The sequence below is a fragment of the Tamandua tetradactyla genome, chromosome 4 (genome assembly GCF_023851605.1).
Source record: "Tamandua tetradactyla isolate mTamTet1 chromosome 4, mTamTet1.pri, whole genome shotgun sequence".
NCBI classification, from domain to species: Eukaryota; Metazoa; Chordata; class Mammalia; order Pilosa; family Myrmecophagidae; genus Tamandua; species Tamandua tetradactyla.
The window spans coordinates 14,210,364-14,227,078 of record NC_135330.1 but is presented as its reverse complement, the minus strand read 5'-3'; the positions used below and the strand labels follow the sequence as shown (position 1 = coordinate 14,227,078).

Sequence of the window (16,715 nt, the reverse complement as noted above, 5' to 3'; positions counted from 1 at the left end):
CCCTCCCTCCCTCAGTCCCTCCCTGGCGCCCATTAGCTCCCCTAGGCCGTGGGGGCGGTGGCTGCTGAGTGGAGTCTCCCCGTCAGGCCCAGCCCCCAAAGACGCACCTATTCTGACCTGCTGAGCAGGTTCCCAGGTTTCTGCCGTCGTTGTTGGTCACGGCGTGGGAAGCAGCTCTGGGGGAGCTCGGAGCTCCCAATCACGGCTTCTTGGGGAACAGCTGCAGCTGGGTGGATAGAACGGGGCCAGGTTCCCTAGCAGAGACCCCCGTGGGACAGGCAGGTGGGTCAGTGCCTGGTGGCTCCGTGGCTTCCTGCTTTCCGGGTCGTGTCCTATCCTGTCTAGAGCCGGCTCCCAGGGAGAACTCAGTGGAACGTCAGAAACGCTCGGCAGATCTGCCTTTCAACGAATGCCCCTGTCCCTGGGAGCCGAGATGTGGGGGCCTGAGGCCTGGCTGCTGCTGCTGCTCCTGGCGTCATTCCCAGGTAGGACCTGCCTGAACCATCAGGACCCTTGCTTCTGAGCCCAACCTGGCACAGGCGTGCACACAAACACACACACACACACACAGACACATTCGTGTATGTGTGTGTGTGTGCATGCGTGTGCACACACACACATTCTCTTTCTTTTGATTCCGGGAATCAATCTCACCCACCTCCATCTGCCAGCACTGCCTCCTGTAGAGCCAGTGCAGCTCTTTCCCTTCAGGCCCTCTCCCAGCCCCCCGCCAGGTCACTGCGTCTGGGATCCCTGACTACCTCTGCCAAAGCCTTGCCTAGGCCCAAGCGGCAACAGACAGGTGGCCCAGCACAGGTGGACAGGGAGGTGGAACTGGTGAGGATCTTGTTCAGCCAGGGTTTCCCGGAGGCCCTTTCAGCTAACCCGTGAGCTCCCGAGCTGCTGACTGGAGCTGGGCTGACTCAGGGCTGAGCTGACTTCAGCAGTCTTCAGGGTGGAGGAAGTCTGAGGCCGCAAGAGTGGTCAGGGCATTTTGATCTCCTTCTCCCCTCTCTGTGATGTTCTATCGCACCAGGACTGGGGCACCTTCTGGGGTGCTGGAGGACAGCTGGGTACTCCTCTTGCTCCGGCCCCTCCCTTTCCCTGTGTACACTTTAAGGTGCCAGGAGTGTAATAAGGGGGTTATTTAGGGAGGTGGGTGTCCAGGGTGGGATAACTTCTAGAAACAGTGTGGTCTCCTTTTGTTCATCCTTGGTCCCATTTTTGCAACCAGATGCCCTGTATCACCCCCTCACCCATTACCTGTCTAATGTGTATATAGCATATATATAATAGGAATTAGTGATCTTCAGAATAGGGGAGAGTGTATATATGTGTGTGTGTGTGCCCAATGAGACCACAGTGGGATTCCATGGGCTTCCGTGGGCTATTCTCAGGGTAATAAGCTACAAAGAAATCTTTTTCTTTGGGAGGACAGGGCCTCATCTGAATAGGACTGTTTAATTCCCAGACCCAGGAGCAGTCTCCCAAGGGAGACTCAGCTGTCTAGCAGGGCCCAACAGTTATCCTCCCCCATTCCCTGCTGAACTCTCAGGAGGAGAGCAGGACCTGGATATATGGACTGGGTGATGGTGGGAGCTGTTTTTGCTCTGCTTTCATAGAGGGGTCATTGGTCCAGCCTCCAAACACAGGATACTGAGCTCCATGCCCAGCTACCCTTCCTGATGTCTTAAATTTCAACTTCCAGACAACTCTTCTCCCTTGCTTAGGCCAAGAGGGTGGAGCCTGATTGTTGGAGCCAGGGATTCTGGCTGTCACTTTCCTATAGGATCTACCTACACCTAAAGTCTAGAATCATGGTGTCTCAAGACTTGAAAGGGATCAAAGAGATCACTGCTCCTACTCCCCTAGTTGTGCAGACAAGAAAACTGAGGGAAATAGATAGGAAAGTGGCAGCTGCAAGATTAGCCTGGATTAGTGTCTTGGTCTCCTGACTCCTTGTTCATTCAAGACTAGTACATGTGAGTGCACATTGGGTGTGTGGGGGGTAGATGCTGGAGACCCAGGGATGAACAAGACATGGTCCCTACCTTCCTTTTCCACCACATAAAAATGTTCTTTTTAAGAGAAGCCCAGCAAAAGGGAGAGGAGACCCCTTTCTAGTGAAGGAACTATCCCTGAGCTCATCCAGTCTCTGAGAGGTGGCTGTGGGCAAGAAGAGAGCCTGGCTCTAGGACTATTCCAGGAAACTGGTGCCTGCTAAGAGACCATCCCACAGGTGGTATAGCCTGCACAGGACTGCACACTGCTCTGAGCTGGAGACTTAGACCCTAGGTTCCTAACCCAAGGTTCAGGTGGTCCCACCTCCACTGCCACCCCTATTTTGGCTCCTCTGTGTGTAGTTATCAACTCAGTGGCCCCCGGGAACTGAGGGTGCTTCATATCTCAGGAAAAGCCTTGGACTGGGAAGTCAGGGGTCCTGGCTTCTGGCCCCATTGCCGCTATTCATTGGCTGGGCAATCTTAGGCAACCAGGAAACTGGGCCTCAGTAAACCAAGAGGTAGGACCCCATGATCTTGGCAGGAATTCTTTGGCTCTGTGATTGTCCAGCCCCTGTCTCCAGCTGACAGCCACAGAGGGAATTGGCTGAAATGGGGTGCTGAGGTGCTGGCAGGGGCCAGCAATCTGGTTGTAGGATGTAAGGCGAAAGGGCCCTGGCCCCTTTTCTCAGTGGGAATCACGAGTAGCTTTCCCCTGGATACTGCCCTCTCTGCCTACGGTGAATTCCCCCCACCACTCCCCCCAACTCTTGGGCCATTAGAGTTCTGAGCCCCAGGGCCCGGCCCCACCCCTGACAGGGAGAGGAGCCCAGGCTTGGGAGGCGCCTCTGCACCACAGTTCTTTGTCTCTCCTTAATGGGATGAGTTTCCGGGTGAGGTCCCTTCCCTTTTCCCTCCCCCATCTCCTGCCCTGGGGCTGAGGGGCCCAGTAAGAAAGGATATACCTCCAATAGAATCTTGGTGCCTGGGTTTAACGACTGAGCCTGCGAAAGACAAGAGACCAGAGGACGAAGGGTTGCCTGAATTCTGAGGTCTGTCCTCTGAGAGTTAGGATCATCTTTCAGTCTGAGGTTAGTTTCCTAGAAAGGGAGGGGCCTCATCTCTGCTTTCTACTGCTTACAGAGGGGGCAGGCCCTTTCCTATAGGACCTACCCATAGCCAGGAAAGCCAAAGAGAGAGGCTAGCTTCCCTGTCCAAGGTGGGGAGGTGGGAGACTCCCAGGGAAGCCCTGTGGCCCCAGTGACCTTAAAGGGGCTAGGCAAAGGTGGTTGAGAAGGTGGTTGAGGCGCTCACAGCAGAGCCCACAGTCCTATCTTCTAGACCACAGCCTCAGGACCCTGGGGTTTTCCAGGCTAAGTGAATGGGGGGGGGGGGGACAGCCACAATGGGGAGCCAGCCCTAGGAGGAGACAATGCCCAAGTTCTCTGGCCTCTAGAGCAAAGAGAAGGGATGGGGCTAGTGGAATGGGGAGCTGAGCCAGGAGAGAAAGGAGTTAAGGAATTAAGGTCTGGATCAGGCAACAGAATTTACCATGAGAAGGAGAAGATCAGCACTGCGAGATCATCCACCAAGCCTCCGGGAAGAAGGCTGTGGAAGGGATGGTGGGGATCAGTCTTTCACTGGCACAGGGAGTCTGGGCTCAGGAGCTTTTCCCATAGTTCTCTGACCTGCCTCCACCATCCCTGCTCCTTCCCTCTAAAACTGGCTGTGCCTTAAGAGCTGGGGTTGAGGCTATGATTTGGGGTGGGATAGAGCTGGCCACCATTGGGGGGTGGCTGGCAGAACTGGGGGTGGGCTAGGAGCTCAGGAGGTTGGGAGAAGCTGACTTCTGGATCTCCCACCCACAGTGTGGCTGTTGTGGTGACTCAGCAGGCTTAGACTCTGGCTCTGGGGGGTTTAGGGGACTTACCTGTTCTGGGAGCTGTGTCTGGGCCAAAGCTGGAGCTGCCTCAATTCCTGTCCTTCCCCATTGTTCTCTTTGCCTGGGTTGGGAAGCTCTCACTAAACGGAAGGGTGGGGTGGGGGGTTGCTTAGGACAATGGGGGATAAATGAAGGAGGTGGTTAGAGTGGAAAGGAGGCAGGAGGAGAATCTCCTGGTTTCCAAGTTTCCTTAGCACCCAAAGCCAAGGTTACGGGGAAAAAGTAGAAAAAAAAAGAGCTTGCTAAACTGTTTCTGTCACCTGTCCTGGATGGAGGTGGAGGTGAGGGTTTAGTGCTATTGCTAATCTGTTTTTTACCCCAAACTCACGTTTATAATCCAGCTCTCTCTGGTTGTGGCTGTTGCTACCTGAGTGAGGAGAGGAAAGAGTTAACAAAGGCGCCCGAGACCCTAGACAGCTTGGACCCCTCCCCTTAGCCCCAGGCAGTACCTACCCCCCCTACCCCCCTTCCCCAAACCCACACCAGACAACCCTTACCCCAGGCTTGGAGCTGGAGCTGGTTTTTCTGGTGGTGGCAGCAACAGAGGCCTTGACACAGATTCCCAGGGTGAGGCCTCCTTGGGGGGCCAGAAGTGCTGGGTGGGGGGGGTGGGGGAGGGGATTGGAAGGAATAGAGGGAGGGGGAGGATGAAGAGCGGGGAGTGGCTGACGGGGGAGTACCCCAGGCAGGAACCTGAGGAGTAAGAAAAGAGGGCGCTTGGTATTGTTCTCTTGGGGAGCCCATGATGGCAATTTCCCATCACCTGGAGGGACAGTGACCTCATCCCTCCACCTTGAGACTCAGGTGAATCTGCCCTCAGGGTGGGCAGGGATGCCGGGGGCACTCTAGGCATAATGCAGAGGTAAAGGCTCAGAGCCACACACCGCTCTGCAAGGGCACCTGAAATAGGTAGATATGCGGAAGTCAAGAGAAACCAACATCAAAATATTTACTATTGTGCAGGGTTCTGCGGGAAAGGAATGCACACCCTGCATGGAGACGTTGTGAGATGTACATGGAATGTTTCGTGCACACACTTTTGCATATATACCATTACAGCACTCTTATCTCTGGACATGGACAAGTGCATATATGGACATGGACAAGTGCACATACTCTCCTGAAGATAAATCATCCTCACGCATATGTGCAAAACACCCCCAAGTAGACAGCCTCCTGTGCATGTGAACCAGCATTTAGATTGGCCAGGCCCTCACCCAAAGGTATCCACACATTGGGATTCATACTCCCTCCTTCTCACAGACCTACCTCTAAGAGTCCTATGTGTACCCCAATATGTCCTGGCAGGGAGATATTGATAGGAGAAGACCCTTCATAAGAAAAGCCTCTTTACACCAAGATGCTGTTTCATGGCTGGGTATCCACCAGCCTCAGTTTCCCCTTCTGAGATCAGGGGTCAGGCTTCACATAGAAAAGAAATTTAGGATCCAGGCATAGGGTGGGGAGCAGACAGCCAGCCCAAGCCAAGAATGGAGGGCCTGTCTGAGAGCGGGCAGGGTACACAAAGGGCAGGGCCCCAAAGAGGCCCGTGGGGGCCTGGCCCGGGCTGGGGGAGGCCAAGGGCAGGGATCCCGTCTGGCCAGTTGGGCCTGTTCTCTCCCTTGCGCAAGGTGGTGGCGGCTGTGGCTGGGCCTGCTGCACTGCAGCAGCTTCTGAGTCACCAAGGCTCCTGACCAGCGTCCTGGTGCTCCCAGAAGGAGGGGTGGGGAGGGTCAGAAGGAGGAGCACCCAGCTAGCCACAGTCCACTAGCCTCAGCAAACAATTTGCAGCAAAAGTGTCCGTGGCTGAGCCTGGCCTGGCCACCACACCCCCGCAGGGTGACCTCACCAGGCAGGCGGAGTGTCTCCTTTGAGCTGGTGACATCATCATGCTGACGCCGGGCAGGCACTGGGTGGGGGAGAGGAGGAGACAGACCTGGCCTGCCCTGGCCTCAAAATCTGGGCTCCTGGGTTGGTTTAGCCCAAGACAGGGCTCTTGTAGCCTGTGTGTGTGTGTGTGTGTGTGTGTGTGCATGCACGTGCATGAGGAGGCTGGAAGAGGGACACCTGGAGGAGGATTCTGCCCCAGATTGAGATGCTCTCATTAAATAGTGGCTTCAGTTCAATGGGGAGGGGTGGGGGGAGGTAGGAGAGATCCAGAAGGGACTTTTCTCTGTTCCTCAGCTCCTCATCCCACAAAGACAGAGCTTGTCCTTTGGGGGAGGGGACCTTGGACTTACGTGGACATGGAGAATGGGGAGCTCAGACATGGGGTGGTATTCAATGCCTATTTGTCCTAAGAAGGTATTTGTGTATGTGTGTGCGTGGGGGGTGTGGATCAGCGATGGGAAAGGAGCAAGTAGTTGGTGGGCATAGGGACGGAGATGGGAAATATGCTATCCAACATTGTCCCGTGAATATGTCTGGAAGAGTTTGGGAGATGGGGCTTAGGATCATTATGACCTGCATAGACACCAGCGCTTGAAGTGGAGGATGTGCTGGGAAGTCCCTATACCCCAACCCCAGCCCTTTCTTGGCAGCCCTGCTCAACCCATCCCCACCCTCCTTGCCCCAGTGCCAGGTGGAAGTACCTGGGAGGGGTGTGGATAGTTAACTGGACTGGACTCCCAGGCTGGGCTGGGTGGGACCAACAGCTTAGGCGGGTCAGGGCCCTGGTATCCCGCCATGCAGGTCTGTTCAGTCCCAGCCCGGTCCTCCCAGCTCCCAACAGCATCCTCCCTCCCTCCACCCCAGCCAGCAGGGCCAAGGACCCTTTTCCTCTGCTCCATGCTCTGCCTCACTGGGACACTGGTCCAGCATAGTGGGACTTTACTTTCTTTCTCCATGCCTGTCCCTCCATCCCCTGTTCTTTCTCCCTTCGTCCAGTCTAGAGGTGTTGCCTTTGGCAACAAACCCAGCTAGACAGCTGAGCCTGCCTCCACCCCAAGGTTGTCATGCCAAGACCCTCCCTGCCTAATCTAACCAAGACCTGCTTATTCTTCCTCATTCTACCCTTTCTTTATTTCACCTGTCTCTCTCATTCATTAATTCACACACTCATTCATTCATTCAATAAGCACTCGTTGAGCACCAATTATTTTCTGGGATTATAGTCATGTGAGATCCTGTCTCTACTCTTAAGGAGCTCAGCCTGTTGGGGGAGGAAAACAAGAAAAGAGCAATGACAATATATGGAATAAAGTGCTGTGATAGGCATAAAAACATGGTTCTGGGGGAGCATGGAGGACCGGCTCCTAACGCTGCCTGAGGTGGGGGCGGGAGGGAAAACTTCCAGAAGGAAGTGATGCCTAAGCAGAGTCTTAAAGGATGAGTAGGAGTTACCCAGACAATGATGAGTAGGAGCGCCCAGACAGGGAGGACGGCACTCCAGGCAGGGGGTACAGTGTGAGCAGGGGTGAGGAGCAGCAGGGCGTGTGAAGTGCTGGGCAGGGGCAGGGACTACAAACGAGTTGCTGGAGGATAAATTCCAAGGTGAGGAGCTCTTGCTGCCCCAGAGTGCTCTTCCACTCTGCTTCCTGCCCCTAGCCCTGTATTTCACGTTTGATTCCATGGTTCCAAATTCATTTCTTTCCAGTCATGAGGGTCCCCAGGCCCTGCCTCTCTTATGTTACTCATCCCAGAAACCCAGGACTTTTCTTTCAGTCTTTCGTCTCTCTTAACTCCCTGTCTAATCAGGCACTGAATCTTGTCCTATTTTCCCCAGGAACTGGCCCCTCCTCTCCATCCAAGCCATACAGCCCGGGACTGCAAGCGGCTGCAGCCTCCTAGCGAGCCTCCTGCCACCAGTCCACTCTCCTACTGTCTAGCCCAATGGCATATCACCATTTGCTTCATGACACTCCCTGGCTCATGAACCTTCAGTGATGACTCCCTTTTCCTTCTTCACTGAATCTGAATTCCTTTGTTTGGCATGGAAGGACCTTGCTGCGTTGGTCCCGCCCTACCCCAACCATATTTTCCATTCCTATTCAACACACACACCCTGCCTCAGTCGGGTCCTTGCTCCTCTCTGCTTCCTGAAGCCGCCAGCCTCTCTACCTCCTCCATGTTTGCTTACCTTGGTCCCGACCTGGAATGCTTCGCTCAGGAGGCCCTCCTAGATGACTCGGGTCCACACCGACTGCCCCATTCCACAGCTGGCCCGCACATACCACGAAGCACTGAGTCAGAAGCCATCATCACATGTCTTCATAGCCAGGTCCATGTGTCTCCTCCTGAACACACTTCAGGTTCCATAAGGACAGGAATTGTTCCATATTTGCAGATGAGATCTACATGATGCTACTTCGGATTCTAAAGTCTGCAGGTGCTTCACACTGATCCTGGTACCCAATGAAGGGGCGAAATGTTCACCCTTCATCCTTGGTCCCCATCTGTCCCGTCCTCTGACCCTGCCACTCTGTGTCTGCCTCATCTATCTGGGCCATTGACCTGGGCTCTTTCTGTCTTCAGTGACTCGCTTAATCCTGCCTCTGTGCTTCAGCTTGTGCCATTCCTCCCACATAGAATATCTCCTTCTCTCTGGGAATCCAGTTCTCTCATCTTCAAGCCATGAAAAGAATGTTCCAAAAGGCCACAGGGATGACCCATCCCGTAGAAGTGCCCCATCCCAGACACCAACTGTACTCGGCCTTTGCCATGGCTGCCAGCCTCACGTACTGAAAGCACTTTTCCCTTCTGGGTAGGTTGAGTCTCCTGTGAAAGTGTTTGTCGATGGCTTTCCCTTTCTCTGTGCAAGTAAAATTCCCTTTTCATGAGAGGACTGTGAACTCCCTGAGGGCAGGTGCTGGGTCTTTCCATCCTGTTATAACCTCCCACCTTGCAATTGATCAGGATACAATCCAGGGCTGGGAGAGGGGTGTGGCTCTTTCATAAATTGTCTGTCCTGGCCTTAGGCAAATCACTTCCTCTCTCTGGGCCTCAGTTTCCTCATCTGTTAAATGGCCATAATAACGCTTACCTCTTGGGAATGTTTTGTGGATCTAATGAGGTAATGGATTGAACTTGCTCTGAGAGCATAAAATGCGCCAGGAGTTCCGGCTGCCTTTGCTGTTATTATCATTATAAATAAGTGTTCCTCTGCTCTGGCAGCGCCCCTAATCCTAGCTGCTCCCGTACGCCCCCTGCAGGCCGGTGCCCGGCGGGCGAGCTGGAGACCTCGGACCTGGTGACCGTGGTGCTGGGCCAGGATGCAAAGCTGCCCTGCTTCTACCGAGGGGACCCCGGCGAGCAGGTGGGGCAGGTGGCGTGGGCTCGGGTGGACACGGGCGAGGGTGCCCGGGAGCTGGCGCTCCTGCACTCCAAATACGGACTGCACGTGAGCTCGGCTTATGAGGGCCGCGTGGAGCAGCCGCCGCCGCCGCGGGACCCCCTGGACGGCACGGTGCTTCTGCGCAACGCGGTGCAGGCGGACGAGGGCGAGTACGAGTGCCGCGTCAGCACCTTCCCGGCCGGCAGCTTCCAGGGACGCCTGCGGCTCCGCGTGCTGGGTGAGAGGCGCCGGGTGGGCGTGCTCCGGGGTGTCTGTGAATGTCAGGAAGCATCAGAACTTCAGGCCCCGGTCCCCAGATCCCGATGGGGAGAAACAGGAGGCAGTGGGGAGCAGAGATGGAGGCTGCAGAGATAGATGAGGACAGGGGCAGAACAGGGATAAGAGATGGGGTCCCGTGGGGGTGAGGGGGCCACAGGAAACGAAGAATGCTGTGATCCAGCCCATCATCCCACCCAATCCAGAAATTCTCTCCAAGTGGCTTCAACAGCTTGATACAGCTTGGTCAGCCTTGGGTTTCAGGCCTCCTTTCCTCCTCTTATGTGGTCTTCCCACAGTCAAGAGTTCTGTGGGAAGAATTCATTTATTAGGAAGGTCTTCCTTCTGTTGAACAGAAATGTCCCACTCTGTAACTTCCACGCTTTGGAGCAATGACACTAAAGCACACCAGCCTTTCAAAAAGTTTTGTCCTGCCCTTCTCTGCCCCCTCCCCCCATTTCCTCTTCTCCAAGCTAAACTTACTGGGTCCTGCACCATTTCCAGCAAAGACACTGCAAAGCCTCCCTCACAGTCCTGGACTCTGTTGTTTTACAATGTGGGCCCAGATGCGGACACACAGGCCCAGCCGTAGTGTGGCCCAGGCATGGACCAGTGGGACGAACACCTTCCTTGATCTGGGCCTTCAATGAGTGTGATCTGAGATCACAGTAGCCTTTTAACCTTGCACTGTGGGCACCTGTGGTCAACTGATGGAGAAAGGTACAAACCCAAGGGTAAAAGGCACCTGAAATTCTGCCACTCATCTGTGTCTTTGTTGGTAAAATAAGAGGAGGAAAGGAGGCCTGAAACCTGAATGCGAGCCTGAAATGGGATGGGGCTGGGTCTTATAACAAGGGTTGTGCAGATCCCTGACCTGTCCTCCCTCTACTTGCAGTGCCTCCTCTGCCCTCCCTGAATCCTGGTCCAGCACTGGAAGAGGGCCAGGGCCTGACGCTGGCAGCCTCCTGCACAGCTGAGGGCAGCCCAGCCCCCACCGTGACCTGGGACACAGAGGTCAAGGGCACAACCTCCAGCCGCTCCTTTAAGCATTCCCGCTCTGCTGCTGTGACCTCGGAGTTCCACCTGGTGCCCAGTCGAAGCATGAATGGGCAGGCACTTGTCTGTGTGGTGTCCCACCCTGGTCTACTCCAGGACCAAAGGATCATCCACATCCTCCAAGTGGCCTGTGAGTACTTGGATGCTTTGGTGGTGAGCTCCCATGCACTCCAGGAGGACTGGTGAGGCACCGTGAGGCCCTGAGCCACACCAGGCTGGCCAACCTGGGTCCTGGAGACCACATAGTGTAGCCATGAGAGCACTAGTTCAAAGGTAGAAGACTTGGAGGGTTCAGTAACATGATGACCTTGGCAAATTACTTTGACCTCCCTGAGCGTCAATGTCCTCATCTTTGCAAAGGAGATTACCCAGCTTATCAAGTTTGTTGGAAGAATTAAATTTAAAAGTGGAATTGAAAGCACTGTAAAATATACTGTTTAAGGGTTTGGAGACAAACTTGGGACAAGTCCTAAGTTATTTACCGGCAGTTATTTAATCTCGTTAGGCTTTTGTTTCTTCATCAGCAAAACGAGTGTAATTATACCACCTTCACAGAGTTCTGGTGAAAATTAGAAGGCACGAGTGTAAAGCATCTCGCACAGTGCTTGGCACAGAGAAGGCACTCAGTAAATGGCAGATAGTTGATTTCCCTGCATTAGACCTTGAGCCTTGGGGGAGATAGGACTGTTTTCTGCTCATCCTTACCCAGCATTTGGCACAAAGTAGGTCCCCAACAGATATGTATTAGAGAAATGAATGAACTAATAGGATTTTTTCAGCCTTTGATGAGTCAGGGGGCGGTTACTGAGCGCCTGGTCTGTGACTGGCACTAAGCACTATTGCACAGGTAAACCGATATGGGTGCTTGGAGCTTGTGGGGAGGACAGCTCTGCGGCTGGGGTCCTCCGCAAGCTGGGACTGGGCTCAGTCTCAGTTTTGGCAGCAGATGAGAATGATGGGAAAGGGCAGGGGGAGATTGTTCCAGACAAGGTGGAGCCTGGGGCGGGGGCCCTTCAAGGAAAAGCAGGATCAAACGCAGGGCTTCCTTATTCTCATTCTTTCTCTTCCCACTTCCCATTCCAGTCCTTGCTGAGGCCTCTGTGAGGGGCCTTGAAGATGAAAAACTGTGGCATGTTGGCAGAGAAGGGGCTACACTCAAGTGCCTGAGTGAAGGGCAGCCCCCTCCCTCCTACAACTGGACACGGTAAGGGCCTCAGCCTGGCGAGAGGGCTTAGGTTGGGACCTGGGTCCTTCGCTTTTGGGGTCAGCATGTACTCATTGTGGAGCTGGGGTGGAATATTCTGAGCCCCAAATAAATTGGGGCATAAGTTGATACCAATATAAGATAAATACAAGAAATGCAGTGGGGTCAACACATGTTATTATTGACTTGCTGCAGGAAATGTAGGATACATGTCATTGGTTGGGAATAAGCTTAAGTGATCAGAGAGCTGGAGTCCTTGAATTTTTTTTTAACTTCCAATTTGTAATTGTGAAATATAACACAGTTTTTAAGAAACAACAATTTATATATTTATGCAAATGCACGAAGTACATAAAGCAGCAAGGTGCAACTGACTGTAATTGTAAAAACCAATACTAATATAACCACCACAAAGTTGCCAGCACCTCAAAAGCAACCCCGCCCCTGCCAGTTCCCTCGTGGAGTCCTTGGCACTTTTCCAGCATCCAAGATGTCCAGAGAATCAGGTGGGGTCAGGGACATGTGTGTGTGAGCCTACAACAGGCATGCTCTCACGTGTGAGCATATGGGCTCTGCCTCTGGCCTTGTGCCCGGGGCTAGGTCAGTGTATCCTGCCACGCAGCATCACAGGTGTTGGAGCATGCGGCCGCATTTTCTAAGCACGTCTGAGTGCAGATAGGAGGAGAGTGCCCTGTTGTGCAGGCTTTGTAACACCTGTGTGCCCTACTGCAGCCCTGTCCTGGTACCCGGTGCTGGATGACGTGGCACGAGTGGGAGCATGTGGGCTGCACGTGTGTGGATCTTCTTGAGTGTGTGTGTGGGGTGCCCGGGTCAGACTGGGCAGCTGGGAGAAGGGCCTCTGCCCAGACCTGCCTAAGGGAGGGAAGGGCACCGTGGGAACGCCCGGCGGCTCTGGGTGACGTCATGGGGAAGGAGGGTGGAGAGTCGCCCAGGCACGTTGGGTGGTGGCAGCCTCAGCCCTGCCCGGCCGGCGCCCAGCAGCTTCCCTGTCCCCCAGGCTGGATGGGCCTCTGCCCAGTGGGGTACGAGCAGAAGGTGCCACCCTGGGCTTCCCCCCGCTGACCACCGAGCACAATGGCATCTACGTGTGCCATGTCAGCAATGCACTGTCCTCGAGGGACTCACAGGTCACTGTGGCCGTTATTGGTAAGCATGGAGGGGGAGGGCTTGGCAAGGGCAGCAGCAGCTAGAACCGATGAATTGGGAAGTGACTTATTTGTAGGGGGCGGAGAGACTGCATGTGATGTGTAGGGAGTCGGGCGGAGAGGGCGTCTGGTGAGGACGTCGCATGCGGGGCTTGAGGTGGGTCGGGGCTCGGGGCCTCGTCTTCAGCCGCGGGCCTGTCCCCCGCAGACCCTCAGGAGGACTCGGTGAAGCAGGTGGACTTGGTATCGGCCTCGGTGGTGGTGGTGGGTGTGATCGCGGCGCTCCTGCTCTGCCTCCTGGTGGTGGTGGTGCTGCTCATGTCCCGCTACCACCGGCGCAAGGCCCAGCAGATGACCCAGAAATAGTGAGTACCGGCCACTCCCGGGGGTGGAACCGAGTGGGGGACAGAGAGGAGGCGGGCAGGACGTGGGCCAGGCCCGAGGACAGGGAGGGAGGAGACCGGGTGGCCTGCCGTCCAAGAAGCTCAGGGGCCAGAGGTGGACAGGGTCTCTCGGGCGGTGAGAAAGGGCTTGGGGCCTGGACCACGGCGGCACGCGACGAACTGTATGGCCTGAGCGGGGACCAGACGTGCATGGCCCTGAGTCCCCAAGCACGCGGCACACGTGGGCATGCGCTGTTGCGGCCCCTGATGCGCGCGCAGCCGCCCAGCGCACCCGTGCCCTGAGCGCCGTGCGTCCGCACCCCCCAGCCGCCTCACGGAGGCTGCGCCAGGCAAGGCTGGCCCCGGAGGCGCTCTCTCCCGTCAGCCCCTCACCAGGACCATGTCTTCCGCAGCGAGGAGGAGCTGACCTTGACCCGGGAGAACTCCATCCGAAGGCTGCATTCCCATCCCGCGGACCCCAGGAGCCAGGTGTGTGCCAAGGCAGTGCCCGCGTGGGGCATCCGGCCTCCACCAGGTCCCCCGCTGACGCCGGGACCAGGCTGAGGGCGGGCTGGGGTGTGCATGGCTGCTTTGGGTGTGCCGGGGCTCCTCTGGAAGGTTCCCTTAGCACCCTGGTTCCAGGGTGAGATTGGGGTGGGGGGGGCGGGGCAGCGGTGAGGATGCTTATGTTGAGGAGAAAACGCCCTCGTCAGGTTTGGGGGAAAAGGTGACCAGGGAGGGGCTGGTGGAGGACAGAGGTGAAGAGGCTGAAGGGAGGAGGCTGAGCTCTGTTCTAACCGCTCCCCCCACCCCCTTATCGGGCCCTGCAGCCGGAGGAGAGTGTAGGGCTGAGAGCGGAGGGCCACCTCGATAGTCTCAAGGACAACAGTAGCTGCTCTGTGATGGTGAGGCCCCCGGCCCCACCGGTGTCCCCACCGCTCTCCTCAGGCCCCTCTCCTGGTCCCAGTGGGGGGCTTCCGCAGCCCCCTCACCTCAGCCCTGGCTTACACTGACCAGCCCCAGGTCTCCCCTATGCCTCTCTTCGGTCTCCCTTTCCCCATGCCCATTGCTCACCCCTGGCCCCCATCTCTGAGTGCCCCGGGCCTCTGAGACAACCACAAACCTGCTAGTGCCTGGCCTCTGGCCCCATTGTGGCCCCACCACACCCCACCTCACGTCTGGCTGCCCTTGCCTTGGTTCCTGACTCATCCCCCAGAGTGAAGAGCCAGAGGGCCGGAGCTACTCCACGCTAACCACAGTGAGGGAGATCGAAACACAGACTGAGCTGCTATCTCCAGGCCCTGGGCGGGCGGAGGAGGAGGAAGACCGCGATGAAGGCATCAAACAGGCCATGAACCATTTTGTCCAGGAGAATGGGACCCTGCGGGCCAAGCCCACGGGCAACGGCATCTACATCAACGGGCGGGGGCACCTGGTCTGACCCGGCCGCCGCCCTCACTCGGCCAGGCTCCTGCTGCTGCCGTGGAGGATTTCATCTCCTCGGGGGGGCTTCCTTAAATGCTCCATGTCTTGAGGAAGATGCTCCCCACCCCACTGACTGCTCGTGTTTTCCCTCCAACCCTTCTGTTCAACCACGGGAGGCCTCCACTGGCTGAGTCCCCCCAGGCGTGCGTGTAGGTCACTGTGTGTGTGGTATCGTGCTTGTGTGGGTGCGCATCACTGAGTGTGTGTGGAAGGGGGATGTGAGGTGTGTGTCATGCTGTTGTGCCAGAGTCCAAGTGGTCCGGGGCAGGTGTGCCCCGGGATTTGAGTGGCTGTGTGTCAGTGGCTGTGTGTGACCTTTGCCTGTGAATGCAGGTATTTTCCACAGACCCCAGAGCAGTATTAGTGATGCAGAGGTTGGAGGTGAGCGATGGAGCCTGTGGGCCAGATCCAGGTGTGCGGGCATAGCTGGAGCTGGAATCTGGCCTCCCGGGTGCAGGAGCGGGGCTCCCAGCCTTGGAAGCAGTTGGGGAAAGTGTGAAGCAGCTAGCCTGGGCTGGCCTGCCAGAGGCTTGACAGGTTCCAGAAGAAGTGCTCTGCCCTCTGGTGGCCTCTGGGCCTGTTGCGTGTACATAGTTTCTGTAAATAAACCTGCACAGGGGAGCATCTTTAAGGAATACTGCTCCAAATCCTTTAATAAGGAAAAAACAAAACAAAACAACGTTTAAAAAACTTTGATTTACTTGGACATTTATTTAATGTGAGGTCAGCAAAGCTAGACCTTGCTCAGACCCCACCTGAGGGGGTTAATTCCTGCAATTCTGAAAGCTGCTCCTTTTAAGGCATTTTAATCTAGGCAGCCCCTTGGGAGGGAGCCTGCGGAGCTAATGGATTCTGAATTAGGAGCGTGAGTCCCCACGGTTACCAGCTAAAGGAGGACAGGGCAGGGTCCTTTACCCTAGTGGCCCTTCAACTCTTGTCCTAGCCTTGTCTCTTTTCTGAGTGGCATTCACAGTTGTTTGTGGTCCACAGGAGAGTCACTGGGACTTGGGGACAAGGGCTCCTGGTTCAGTTGTAGTGTAGGGGAAAGAGGGTATTGATTCCAGACCAAGGGAAGGTGGGAGGGAGTCCAGGTGAGGTGAAGGAGGTGCTTGTGGCAAGAATGTCTCCTTTCCCCTGGGGTTTTCTGGGCAACTAACTCAGGGCTCTTTCAGCAGATTCCTTTCAGGCCACCCTGGGGGCTGGGGTTAGATGGGGTCTAACTTTGCCTGGTCCACTCAGACATACTCTAGAATGCCTCGCTTTAGTGCCTAAATCTTACTTGGCCTGGAATCGGCTGGATTTCTGGACCAAAGAAGAGACTCCTATCCCCTGTACCCCAGCCAGCCCAGGACTTTGAAACCCAGAGATTTGGGATCCTAAGTATGTACACTTTGTGTAAATATGTGCATATCTGTACATAAAATGATAATTCTGTTTTTAAATAAACAGATAAAGCCTGTTCCATCTGTTCTTGTTTTGCCTCTTGACCTGTGTAAAGCCTGAACCCCTATCCCCTTTGCCTCAGCACCATCCTCCCTGTAGTCCCAAGCAGGGGAGGAGATAGGACTCGTGTAGCTGGGACAGAAAGGGGGAAAAATTAGCTTCCACATAAGACCGTCAGCATCTTTGGGGCCCTGGCCAGGATGATGGAGCCGAGGTCCTTGTCTAGGACATCCAGTGCCTTAGTTTGCAAAGTGTTTAAAATCCTTCATGGTACTAAGCACGCAGAACCACAACCCTGGGAGGTAGAGAGCAGGGTACCCTTTTTACAAATAGAAACTGAAATTCAAGTTCAGTGAATTCCACAGAATGTTAGACAGTTTTAAAGATTATCTAGTGCACACACCTCATTTTCATGGATGCAGAAGCTGAGGCTCAGTTGGACAATGTGACTTGACTGAGGTTACAGGCCCGTCCGAGGCAGAGCCCGG

General features: G+C 55.4%; 1 protein-coding gene and 1 long non-coding RNA gene across 4 annotated transcripts; one reads left to right on the top strand and one right to left on the bottom strand.

The window, feature by feature from the left end:
* Positions 1-26: 26 nt before the first annotated feature.
* Positions 27-16,254, top strand: NECTIN4 (nectin cell adhesion molecule 4). 3 transcript variants are annotated; one of them, XM_077156656.1, is made up of 10 exons: positions 33-485; positions 9,093-9,196; positions 9,371-9,452; positions 10,386-10,676; positions 11,630-11,750; positions 12,769-12,917; positions 13,125-13,281; positions 13,713-13,788; positions 14,130-14,204; positions 14,516-16,254. In XM_077156656.1, the coding sequence occupies exons 1-10, from the start codon at positions 410-412 to the stop codon at positions 14,738-14,740; spliced, it is 1,356 nt and encodes a 451-aa protein (XP_077012771.1). In that variant the 5' UTR covers positions 33-409; the 3' UTR covers positions 14,741-16,254. The 3 variants fall into 3 exon arrangements, with proteins under 3 accessions (XP_077012770.1, XP_077012769.1, XP_077012771.1); XM_077156654.1 differs by having other exon boundaries at positions 30-485; positions 9,093-9,452; XM_077156655.1 differs by lacking the exon at positions 14,130-14,204 and having other exon boundaries at positions 27-485; positions 9,093-9,452.
* LOC143680072 (uncharacterized) lies at positions 3,551-4,310 on the bottom strand. Its single transcript, XR_013174029.1, has 3 exons — positions 4,271-4,310; positions 3,931-4,022; positions 3,551-3,608 (listed from the first exon to the last, which is right to left on the bottom strand). It is a non-coding gene; the product is annotated as an uncharacterized LOC143680072 (long non-coding RNA).
* Positions 16,255-16,715: the final 461 nt, after the last annotated feature.

Excerpts from the sequence above, each read along its gene's own strand:
- NECTIN4 (XM_077156654.1), top strand. The coding sequence starts at position 410 with ATGCCCCTGTCCCTGGGAGCCGAGATGTGGGGGCCTGAGGCCTGGCTG. Across the intron at positions 486-9,092 it reads GCTCCTGGCGTCATTCCCAG|GCCGGTGCCCGGCGGGCGAG; the intron begins GTAGGACCTGCC and ends CGCCCCCTGCAG. Across the intron at positions 13,282-13,712 it reads CAGCAGATGACCCAGAAATA|CGAGGAGGAGCTGACCTTGA; the intron begins GTGAGTACCGGC and ends TGTCTTCCGCAG.